This window comes from Canis lupus, chromosome 30 (genome assembly GCF_011100685.1).
Source record: "Canis lupus familiaris isolate Mischka breed German Shepherd chromosome 30, alternate assembly UU_Cfam_GSD_1.0, whole genome shotgun sequence".
NCBI lineage: Eukaryota > Metazoa > Chordata > Mammalia > Carnivora > Canidae > Canis > Canis lupus.
The window spans coordinates 37,184,528-37,197,608 of record NC_049251.1 but is presented as its reverse complement, the minus strand read 5'-3'; the positions used below and the strand labels follow the sequence as shown (position 1 = coordinate 37,197,608).

Below are 13,081 nucleotides of genomic sequence, written 5' to 3'. Positions count from 1 at the left end.
AGGGGATTGAAGAGGGCAGCCTGGGTGGTTCAGCAGTTTAGCACTGCCTTCAGCCCAGGGTATGATCCTGGAGACCCAGGATCGAGTCCCACATCGGGCTCCCTGCATGAAGCCTGTTTCTCCCTCTGCCTGTGTCTCTGCCCCCCCCCCCCCTCTCTCTCTCTCTCTGTGTGTGTGTGTCTCATGAATAAATAAATAAAATGTTAAAAAAAAAGGGGGGGAACCCATCAACATCTAAAAAAATAAAGGGGTTGGGGGATTGAAGACTAAATTGCAGGACCTGAAACCATAAAACTCCTAGAAGAAAACACAGAGAAAAAGCTCTTTGACATTGTTCTAGGTAATGATTTCTTGGATATGACACCTAAAGCACAAGCAACAAAAGCAAAAATAAGCAACTGGACTATATCAAACTAAAAAGTTTCTGCACAGCATAAGAAATGATTAACAAAATGAAAAGATAACCATGGAATGGGAGAAAATATTTGTAAACCACATATCTAACAAGGGGCTAACATCCAAAATACATAAACAAGTTATATGACTCAATAGCAAAGAAAGCAAATAATCCAGTTTTTAAATGGGAAAAGGACCTAAAAAGACATTTTCTCAAAAGATGTTCAAAAGGTATATATTATGGTGCTCAATATCACTAATCATCAGGGAAATATAAACCAAAAATCATGAGTTATCACCTCACATGTGTTAGAATGGCTATTATCAAAAAGATAAGCAATAACACATCCTGGCAAGGATATGGAGAAAAGGGAACACTTGTATGCTATTGGTGGGAATATAAATTGGTACAGCCACAAAGAAAAACAGTATAGAGGTTCCTCAAAAAAAAAAAAAAAAAAAAAAAAAATTAAGGGTGCCTGGATGGCTCAGTCGGTTGGGCATCTGCCTTCAGCTCAGGTCGTGAGTCCAGAGCCCTGGGATGGAGCCCAGCATTGCAGCGAGGAGTCTGTATCTGCTTCTGCTTCTCCTCCCTCTCCTTCTCCCTCCCTGCTCATGCTCTCTCTCTTGCTCGCTCGCTCTCTCTCAAATAAAATATTTTTTTTTAAATCAAAGAAATGGGGATACCTGGGTGGCTCAGCGGTTTAGCGCTGCCTTCAGCCCAGGGCGTGATCCTGGAGACCCAGGGTGGAGTCCGTCAGGCTCCCTGCATGGAGCCTGTTTCTCCCTCTGTCTGTGTCTCTGCCTCTCTCTCCTTCTGTGTCTCTCATGAATAAATAAATAAAATCCTTTAAAAAAAATCAAAGAAATACCACATGATCCAGCAAATCTACTTCTAGGTATATATCTGAGGGAAATGAAATTACTATCTTAAAGATATAGCTGCACTCCTTGTTCATTGCAACTTTGTTTATAATAGCCAAGACATGGAAACAATCTAAGTGTCAACAGATGGAAGAATAAAGATAATTTGAGACATATATACACACAATAGAGTATTATTCAGCCACAAAAAAAAGTAAATCCAGCCACTTGCAACAATATGGATGCATCTTAAGGGCATTACACTAAGTGAAATAAGCCAGACACAGAAAGACAAATACTGGAAGATCTTACCTACATGTGAAACCAAAAAAAAAAAAAAAAAAAAAAAAGGCTAAATTCATAGAAACAGAGAACAGATTGGTGAAGAATAGAGATCAGGGGTAGGAAAAATACATGAATGTGGTCAAAAGGTACAAGCTTTCACTTATAAGTTCTGGGGATGTTAATACACAATATGAGGAGTATAGCTAACACTACTATATTGTATATTTGAAAATTTCTGGGGCAAGATCTTAAAAGTTCTCATCACTAGGGCACCTGGGTGGTTCAGTCAGCTCAGGTCATGATCTCAGGGTCCTGGGATCCAAACCCTTTCCCAACCCCTCCAACCCCCCGCACTCACCCCCTATCAAGCCCTGTGAAAAACTCCACTTTCAGAGGAAAGTCTGCTTGTACCTCTCCCTCTCCCCCTCCCCATGCTCATGCTCTCTCTCTCAAATAAATACACAATATCTTTTTTTAAAAAAAGTTCTCGGGACAGTTCTTGGGACGTCTGGGTGGCTCAGTGGTTGAGCATCTGCCTTTGGCTCAGGGCCCGATCACGGGGATCCGAGATTAAGTCCCACATTCAGCTCCTTGCCGGAAGCCTGCTTCTGCCTATGTCTCTGCCTCTTTCTCTCTCTCTCTCTGTCTCTCATGGATAAAGAAACAAAATCTTTAAAAAAAAAAAAGAAGAAGAAGAAGAAGGAGGGAGGAAGGAGGGAGGAAGGAGGGAGGAAGGAGAAAAGAAGAGAAGGAGGAGGAGGAGGAAGAGGAGGAGGAGGAGAAGGGCAGCCCGGGTGGCTGAGCAGTTTAGTGCCACCTTCAACCCAGGGTGTGATCCTGGAGACCCGGGATCGAGTCTCACGTCAGGCTCCCTGCATGGAGCCTGCTTCTCCCTCTGCCTGTGCCTGTGCTCCTCTCTCTCTCTCTCTCTCATGAATAAAATCTTTAAAAATAATAATAAAATAAAATAAAAAATAAAAAGCTCTCATCACATGGAAAAAACTTTATAACTATGTAAGTTTATGGATATTAACTAAATATTGTGGTAATCACTTCATAATATACACATATTTGAAACCATTATGCTATACATCTAAAACTTATACATGTCTAAACATTGACATGTTATGTCAATTACATCTCAATAAAATATTGTGAAAAAGATTATCAACCTGACCTCTATTGTGGTATTTCAACATCAATATGGTAGGACACATGGACATATAGAATTTGCCTATTACAATTTGGCTTTTCAGGAACAGCTTATACATTGGTTAAATCAGAGAGTCTTCTAATATTTTATATGCATGTATTTTGGTAAGACTGTACTATAACACTAATCTAACATTTAAAAAAAAAAAAAGAAAAGGGGGCACCCGTATAGCTCAGTTGATTAATCAACAAACTCTGATTTCAGCTCAGGTCATGATCTCATGGGTTGTTGGATAGAGTCCCATATTGGGTTCTGCACTGGACTGGAGCTTGCTTAAGATTCTCTCTCTCTCTCTCTCTTCTCTGCCCTACCTTCCCCTCTCCCTGTCTAAAAAAATAAAACAAAAAATAAAGTTAAACAATAAAGTTAAAAGAAATATATGAAAATACCGAGAAGTATTTCAAATGCATTTATTTCTTAAGGTTAAAACAGTGTTACTCTTCAGATGTGACAAATTATGTACTCAATTAAGGAGGGTTTTTTTCCTGCTTTTTTAGACCCCTCAGAAAGTGTCACCACTCTATATATTGGCCTTAAGGTATTTATGCATTACAAAATATGAAAAACATGCAAGATTGTTAAGTAGGCCATGAGCTGCTTCCCTCTTGGTAACTAAAGTGACTTATAAATTATTTCAACAAACTAGTAGAGCATATATGCTAATGAAAGTGATTCTGCTACATACCCATTACCAAACTACAAAAATTCAGTATTTTGCTAAGTGTTAACAGTAACAATAATAAACATAATTACAAGAACATAATACCCAGACAAAACACACACACACACACACACACACACACACACACAAAAACCCACAAGTAGTGATACATACCTATGGCCATATTGTAATTATGCACTAAATAACAGGGTATTTTGATTATTGTTATTTTTTTTTTTTCTAATTTTTTTTTTAAATTTTTATTTATTTATGATAGTCACAGAAAGAGAAAGAGAGAGAGGCAGAGACACAGGCAGAGGGAGAAGCAGGCTCCATGCACCGGGAGCCCGACGTGGGATTCGATCCCGGGTGTCCAGGATCGCGCCCTGGGCCAAAGGCAGGCGCCAAACCGCTGCGCCACCCAGGGATCCCCGATTATTGTTATTATTAGAAAATGCCTTTGAGTTCCAACCAGAGATCCCAGGAATAAGCCTTCATTTTTTAGCCGTCACCAGATTCAGAAAAGTGTGTGGCAACTTTTAACAATTCTCTAATATCCATTTTCCTTTCCATATGGTGACAGAACTGCTGGGTTTTAGCTGGACACATGATCTTGTGGAATACAGACTACATATGCCAGCTGTCCGTGCAGTTAGAATGGCCACACCTCTAAGTTCTGGCCACTGTGCTGTAGCAGGTAGCATTAGGTGATAGCTTATGGGAAATCTTCCTTAAGAGACAGCAGGTATATATCTTTTTTTTTTTTTTTTTTTACTTCTTGATCCCTTTCTTGACCAAGCTGCCTAGTTATCAATTCTATCTTGTACTGTTAGACTATGGCCTAAGGTGGCAGAGGAACAAAACAGAAGGCTGCTCAGTTCCTGACACTGTGGAATATTATACCAGCCCTGCAGTTTTATGTGGAGAAAAATAAACTTTCACCTTGTTTAATCCACTGTTATATTTTCTGTTACTCAGAGTCAATATCAATCCTAATTAATATAAAATATAACCTGTTAACTCTTCCAAAAAAGCAAGCTATCTGAAAGAATAATAACTCTCAAAGAGAATCCTACATCTACATAAGAGAAAATACCATTATAGGAAGTGATAGTTTACAGCACAATGAGGACTGGCTTGAGGAAGACCTGACTTTAAGAATTAGTTCTACTTCCCATGTAAACCTTTGACAAGCCACTGAACCTAGGCAGGCCTCGGCTTCTTCTATAAAATGGTAGTAAGATAGATCTAAAGACTTATGAGAATTAGAAAAAGTTGACAAAAATACTTTACAAATTGTAAAGAGCTATCTACTATCAGTATTACTTTGTCAGTTATTCTTTCTTCCTCACCTTTCCCTCAGAATTTAAGTATGAGGATGGACTACAGTACATAAACATAACCTAGAGCGCCAGAGATGCTGATTCATTAGGTCTAGCACAGGAACCATGAAACAGCATTTTCAATACGCACCACAAGAGACTTTGAAGCAGTCAGCCCATGACACCTTGAGAAACACTGCTATATCATCAGGCCCTGCCTGTGCTTGTAATCCTGTGCCTGACTGCTCCGATATTTTAAGATCATGATGAAACACAAAGACAGTTCCAAAGCCTCTCCAGTGCCTAACTAAATGCTAAGTAGATAATTTAATAGTATTTTGTTGAACGCATGATGAACTGAAGTGGAAAATGACAATGTGGAACTGAATCAAATGACCCTCTATGGACTTCCATTTCTGACCAACAAAGTATCAGGGACCAAATTTACTCTTCTGCCTAAAACAACTAAAAAAAAGGACAAATGAAGGCAGCCCCAGTGGCGCAGCAGTTTAGTGCCGCCTGCAGCCCGGGGTGTGATCCTGGAGACCCGGGATCAAGTCCCACGTCAGGCTCCCTGGGTGGAGCCTGCTTCTCTCTCTGCCTGTGTCTCTGCCTCTCTCTGTGTCTCTGCCTCTCTCTCTGTGTCTCTATGAATGAATAAATAAAATCTTTAAAAAAAAAAAAAGGACAAATGAGAGGAAACAACAGTTTTCAAGACACTGGGTATCAGGTAATAAAAAACATGATTCCTGAGAAATAATGGAAAACAAAGGAGGTAAGCCTTACGAATGCCCTAGATTACTTGTTGGAGAAAGTTTCTAGGTCAAAGTACATAGAAGAACTTGGAGAAGCCAAGGTAGAAAAGGGTGAGGTGCCCTGAGTTGAGGGGACAAGCTGAGAGTCCTGGGAGGACAGTGTGGCGACAGTTCACAGGACAGAGTACCAGATAAAGAACTCCCGATACCTGCAGAGACTCCTTAACTCTTCGGCATATGGCATATACGTGTGTGAGACTGGGCAAAGAAGCACTTGAAAAGATTTAAGGGGACAATCCCGAGACCTCACACAGAGCAGGGAATAGAGCCTGTTCTCAGCAGGTAAAAACCCTCATAGTTTACAGGGCTTTGGATAAGAATACCCTAAAGAGTTTTGCCTCAGGAGTGAGAAAAAAATTAGCCCCACGTCAAATGTTGCTCTGGTCCCACTTGACAAAGCTTAAAAGCAAGACTTGAAAGGATCAGGGGCACCTGGTGGCTCAGTCAGTTAAGCATCTGCCTTCAGCTGGAGTTGATCCCAAAGTCCTGGGATAGAGCCCACAGCAGGCTCTCTGCTCAGTGGGGAGTCTGCTTCTCCCTCTACTCCCCACCCCTACTTATGCATGCTCTCTCTCAAATAAATAAAATCTAAAAAAAAAAAACCCACATACACAAAACCAAAAACTTGAAAGGATCAAACTGTTTCCAGATAACTTAGCCCAGAAAACTCAAGAATATTTATAGGAATACAAAAATATCCTGTATCCAACAGAGCAAAATTCACAACATCAGGCATCCAATCAAAAATTACCAGACATGTAAAGAAGAACTACTATTTTACTATTTAAAAATTCATTTTCTTGAAGTTTTACTGAATCTTAAATTTTCCTTAAAAAAAAAAAAAAAACCTACTGTCGGGACGCCTGGGTGGCTCAGCAGTTGAGCTTCTGTCTTCGGCTCAGGGCATGATCCAGGGGTCCGGGGTCAAGTCCCACATCAGGCTCCTTGTGGGGAGTCTGCTTCTCCCTCTGCCTGTGTCTCTGCCTCTCTATCTGTGTGTCTCTCATGAATAAATAAATTAAAAATCTTAAAAAAAAAAACTACTGTCATTTTTATCATTTTTCACTCTGTATGTTAATCTCAAAATCCCTCATCTACATCATTGAACTGCTATTCCCTATATGAAACATCAACACTTTGAAGACAAACAGCACAGTGGCAGGAAGCACAACCTTTAGAGGCAGGAAAACCAGGCTCTGAATAAATTCTTTATTCTTAACTTATCCCCGCATTCTGGGGCAAGCCACTGAACCTCTCTGAGTTTTAGTTTACCTATCTATAAAACGGTATGATAACATTTGTTACAGAGGACTTCTGTAAGAGATATACCAGAATAAACACCTAATAAATAGTAGCTATTGTGCTATAATTATCACATTATCATAAGGAAAGTTTAGAAAACTTAGTACACATTCAAACATTCACTGAGTACCTAGCAATCATGTGCTAGTTAACATACCTGCACTAGGGATACACTGAAAAAAGGACACTGTTGAGAGGACCGGACGTATATCCAGTATGTTGAATCTGCATTTAGAAGTTCATCTCAAGTACAAACTTCATATTCTATTTCTTAATTTCTAAGTAGGGCAATTATTTTAAGTTCCTCTTATAAAAATTAAAGGTTTTTTTTTTCCCTTTGAATGGAAAAAATAAGAAATTGTCGGGTTCCACCAATTAGGGCATGTCTAAGAAATTCTGGAATCTGAAAAACATGGTAAAACTTTAAAAGCAACCTACAATTAACATCACCTTTCAAAATTATTCTCAAATTAGTAGGCTAAGTTATATTCAGATATAAAATACACAAAATGGACCAATCTGTTATTATGATAATCTTTTCAGAAAGGCTTGGGCTAACAGATGTAAGGAATTAAAACCAAGTTCAAGTTTGTATTTCATTTGTTCATTCCGCTTAAATGACAGATGGCTTAAATATTAACCCTATTAGCAAAATATTTGCATATTCATTATGAATCTGATTGACTTACTTCATAACTCCATAGATTCATTTTATTAATTTTACTGTATGGCTCCCCTTTCATGCAAGGTCTTCTAAACCCTTGTCTCTCCAAGTGTAGTCCTAGAACCATCAGCATCATCTGGAAACTTGCTAGAACTACGGAATTTTATTCCGCATACCAGATCTACTGAATCGTAATTTGCATTAAAAAAGAATCTCCGTGTGATTTCTATGCACAAGAAGTCTGAGTAGCAGGGTTCTAAACCACTGATTTTTTTTTCACTTTTTTTTTTTACAGTATTACAAAAAGTTTATTTGCTTCCAAATTGTTGCTTATCTCCAGAGAGTTGCTTTTCAGAAAAATAATTCAATTCAAACAAATAAATCAAATCGATACACACATATTAGATGTTCTATACATAATATTTATGTCTCAAACTTGACCCCCCCTCTCAACCAGGATTTCAAGTCTTAGAAGTATCCATATTTTCTCGAGTCAACATTTTTGTGGTCACTAGCATGTGGCCATTGAGATGAAATCCCTGTAATTAAGTAACTATATAGAACAATACCAGATCAGTTCTTCCTATAATTTCAGAAAGAAGTGAAAAAGCTCAAAGTAGTTTCAACCAAGGTTCAGCCTGAAAGTTCCCTAGGGAAAAAACGACCAGAATGACTCTATCCTCCACAATAATATATTTTTATGCTTTACCTAACACACATTTTTTTTACTGCAGGTACCACACATTTTTAAAATAAGAAATTCACATGGGACTTAGTACAGTTCTTTAGATGGCTCATCTTTTATTATTACTATTGCACAATAGTCACAGTGCACATAAAATAGAACAAATCTTGTTTTCTCTTTCGTTTTTCCAAAAAGAAAAATGAGAGACCTAGGCTGAAACTGATCACAGCAGGTAGGATGCTTCAGCACAGATTCAAAGGAAGGTACAAATGTTCAGTTTTCAAAAGCACTGCAAAAACCAACTTCATCTCTTGTCACTATAGCTGTGGCTTTATGCCAAACATTTGAAAACTGTTGAAAAGTGCCATTCCTCATAAGCAATTATGAAGAGCTTTGCAAAAAGGAGGAGGAAAATAACTGTAATAACAATGAACTCCTTACAATAGCCAAATGTCCATGGCCTCTGGGTTGCATGATAAGAATCTGAGAGTTACCCATATGCATCTGAGCCAATGCACCCGAGGCAGATGCCTTAGGAGATGGGGTTTGCAGGGGCGTTAAGAGAATATGAAGGAACCTGTTGGACAGTCTCAGAAACTGAATATTCCTTAAATATCCCTAGTTTTTTATAACACAATTATAGATCAGTCATCTTTCAATTTAACTTTATTCATCCTATTTTGCATTTGCAGCCTATATAATTTCTCAGGATATACCATTCTGCAAAAGTACAACTAGGCATTGAATGCCTTTTTTATGGTTCTAGATATATTGATTTCAAGCTTTAAGTAGTCCCCTGGCTCTAATATTTGAGAATTTGGTGAACAATTCCTTGTGCCCCATCTCTACTCTCATCCACAGCCAAGCCTCTCGGTAAGGCTCCACTCCCTCACCCTTCAGCTCACCTCGTCTGGCTTCCACCCTTCACTCCACGGAAACTTCTCTTGGTAAAGACCATAAGGACCTTTACGTTGCTAAATCCAATGGCCATCCCTTACTCATCATTTTTCTCCACTTTGCAGCATCATTCAACAAAGTTTACAGTTCTCTCCCTCTTAATATTCTGTAGCTTTGATTCTCCTGGGTGCCTCCCAACTTCCTGTCCCCTGCCAATCTTCTTCAGGGACTCTGTCCCCTCTATCTAACCTACAAATTTTGGGCCATCTTGGGATTTGGTCCTGGAACCTCATGTAATCTCATAACTACAAATATCACCTTCATGCTGTTAACATATTCATCTCCAGCCTACATCTTTCTTCTATACCAGTATACCCAACTTACCTATTCAACATTTCCACTTGAATGCTTCACAAACACATTTAAACTCAATATATCCAAAACTGAAGCCTTGAATCTTTCTCTCACTGTTCCTCCTCCAATGTTTTCCATTCCCCAACCATCTACCAGTTGCTCCAGCAAGAAACCCAGAAGACTTTTACTGTCACCATCCATATCCAATCAACCTCCAAGTCCTACCATTTTGGCCTCCAAAATACAGTTTTAATATGTCCAACTTCCCTATCCCTACTGCCGTCCTCCCCAACCACCTCATCCCAGTCTAAGTCATTATCATCGTTTGCCTGCTACAACAGCATTCCAAGTGGTCTTCCTTAATCTACTCATATTCCCTTTCAACTTCTTCAGACTTCAGCTAGAGTGATTTTTCAAATATGAAAATTGTCCTGCTTAAAAAACCCTTTAGTAGCTTCCAAGTGGTTTTAGGCCAATGTTCACCAGGCACCTGTCTACCTCTCTAGGTAATCCTATCTTGTGCTATCACTCCCCCTTTGTTTTCTAAAGTACCAGCCTTATTCTTTTTCTGTGTACATCATCCGTGCTGAGGTTTTCCAGGTGTAGGGCCTTTGCACATGCTGCAAACTCTACCTGAAATATTTGTTCTTTTACTCTTCTACACACTGTTGCCTAAACTGTACTAACATACACATGCACAGGCATAATGTAAAACTCAGGGCCCACATCACATAGTCAAACCAGACCAAAAGGAACTGAATGACTCGCAATTCTTAGCATTGAAATATACCACCACAGGCAGCCTGGCTCAGTGGTTTAGCACCGCCTTCGGTCCAGGGCGTGATCCTGAAATCCCGGTATTGAGTCCCATGTCGGGCTCCATGCATGGAGCCTGCTTCTCCCTCTGCCTGTGTCTCTGCCTCTCTCTCTCTCTGTGTCTCTCATGAATAAATAAATAAAATCTTTTAAAAAATATATATGTATATATACCACCACAACAAATAACAGCAAACACTTACATAATTTTACCAGGACTGAAATAAGTCAATCGGAAAAGCATTATATGGTCTCATTCATTTGGGGAATATAAAAATTAGTGAAAGGGAATAAAGGGAAAGGAGAGAAAATGAGTGAAAATATCAGTGAGGGTGACAAAACATGAGAGACTCCTAATTCTGGGAAAGGAACAAGGAGTAGTGGGAAGGGAGGTGGGCAGGGGTTTGGGGTGACTGGGTGATGGACCTTGAGGGGGGCACTTGGTGGGATGAGCACTGGGTGTTATACTATATGTTGGCAAATTGAATTCCAATAAAAAAAAATTAAAATAAAATAAAATAAAAATAAAAAAATAATTTTACCAGGACTGTTTTAAGTTATATATAACTTAAATAATACATAATATATAATATATAATATATAATATGTAATAATATAATATAATATGTATATTTACTTATTCATTGCTCACAATTCTATAAAGAATTCTATTATATAAATTATAATAATAATTTTACCAGGACTGTTTTAAGTTATATATATATATATATTTACTTAGTCACTGCTCACAACAATTCTATATAGAATTCTATTATATAAATTATAATTTTACCAGGACTGTTTTAAGTTATATATAACTTAAATAATATATAATATATATAATAATATATATATTTACCTATTCATTGCTCACAATTCTTTTTTTTTCTTTTAATTTATGATAGTCATACAGAAAGAGAGAGAGAGGCAGAGACACAGGCAGAGGGAGAAGCAGGCTCCATGCACTGGGAGCCCGATGTGGGATTCCATCCCGGGTCTCCAGGATCGCGCCCTGGGCCAAAGGCAGGCGCTAAACCGCTGCACCACCCAGGGATCCCCTAAGTTATATAAATCATAATAATAATTTTTCCAGGACTGTTTTAAGTTACATATATATGTAACATTTATATATACATATATATGTAACACATATATATACATATATATATTTACTTATTCATTCTCACAATTCTATAAAGAATTCTATTACATAAATTATAATAATAATTTTACCAGGACAGTTTTAAGTTATATATATATAACTCACACCTTCTGTGTGAGTGCTAGACGGCTGGTGGCATGACCACTTGCTCATGGACCATTCAATCCTCTCTCCACATAAGGGATGTGGAACTGGTTTAAATAATCACAAAGTTGGGACGCTTTATGCGCCCGGGTGGCTCAGCGGTCGAGCGCCTGCCTTTGACCCAGGGCGTGACCCCGGGATCGAGTCCCCCGTCGGGCTCCCTACATGGAGCCCGCTTCTCCCTCTGCCTGTGTCTCTGCCTCTCTGTGTCTCTCATGAAAAAATAAATAAAATTTTTAAAAAAGGTTAAAATTATTTGGATAAATACCACGTCCTCCACTGGACTGGGAACTTCAACGAGGGCAGGGCCCCTACCCCCCTTGCTCACCCTGCGAAGAGCCTCACACCCGACTGACGACGGCCTCGTGTAACGGGAGGAGGAAGTGGGCCGTGTTAGGAGATTCTACGTGTACTTCCCGTTAGCCGTGGGCTGGCCGGGCCCGCCGGCCCGCGGTGTCCGCTCCTTCCGCAGGGTGGCGTTCGGGGATGCGGTCCTCCCTCCCTGCCTCGCGGGGTGGGGGTGGGGTAAGCGCCTCGCAGCCTTTCCCGCCCTCAGGCCTCACCTTCCATGCGGGGGCAGAGGCTGTCCCAGCGTCCTGACCAGTCGCGGCCGGCTCTCCGGTGCCCAAGGGCATGAAACGGCCATACCGCTGCAGCGGCCACTGAGCGGCGCCTCCCCCGGGGAGCGCCAGGCCTGCCGGCTCTTTTCCCGCCTCCGCCATGTCTGGCCTCCGGATGTGCCCGCCAATCTGCACAGCCGACCAATCAGGGAGCGAGCTAGTTCCAAGGCCCACCTTCGCTGTACGTGGCAGCCAATGGGCGGACCCGAGGGCTCCTGCAGGGGCTCTTGGGATTGTGGGCGTCGCTCTGGGCCACGTGCACGTCCGGCTGCTGGAGGCCAGAGCGGAAGTAGCAGCTGCTCCCGGAAGTGGGCCCATGACCTGTGGATGGTGGATGGTGGATGGTGGCTGGCGTCGCACCTGCGGCGTTTGGGCCTGAGCCACCGTCCAGCCGCTCGAACCGGAAATGTTTCGGAAAACTTGGCTGCCTGGAACTTCCCAGCGCCGGGACTAGGCCGGCTCTCTGAGGCTGCGTGGACCGCTGGGTCTCCCTTCCCAACAGGGAGGACAACATCCCTGCCCACCCCAAACCCATCACGACGCAGCATCAGCTCCGCTCGCCATTCGGGAAGTAAGACGGTTTGCTCCTCGTTCTGTGGCCCCCTGGACATGCTCCAGACTGTCAAGTTCTTGCCAGAAGAGAGGAGCACTGGGGCGGGATGCTGCCCACCAAAAAAGGTGTGTGTCAGTCAAACAGCAGGTGCAACCAAGTGACAGGTCTGGGTGATTGATGGTCGACGAGCGCTTGTACATCTGTTCTTCCATTTGTCCTCCTGACAACCTTGTGAATTAAAGAAGCAAAGCAGGGATCCCTGGGTGGCTCAGCGGTTGAGCGCCTGCCCTTGACCCAGGGCGTGACCCCGGAGACCCAGGATTGGGTC

The 13,081-nt window shown here is 41.1% G+C and overlaps 1 protein-coding gene across 2 annotated transcripts in view; it reads right to left on the bottom strand.

Moving 5' to 3' along the window:
- Positions 1-12,337, bottom strand: part of REC114 (REC114 meiotic recombination protein) — a 102,799-nt gene extending 90,462 nt beyond the window's left edge. Inside the window, exon 1 of one of the 2 annotated variants that reach the window (XM_038580925.1) lies at positions 12,144-12,337. In XM_038580925.1, coding sequence (XP_038436853.1) covers positions 12,144-12,302 — 159 coding nt within the window. In that variant the 5' untranslated portion in view covers positions 12,303-12,337. The remainder of the gene's footprint in view (positions 1-12,143) is intronic. The other variant, XM_038580926.1, reaches the window with a different exon arrangement.
- Between the last annotated feature and the right edge of the window lie 744 nt (positions 12,338-13,081).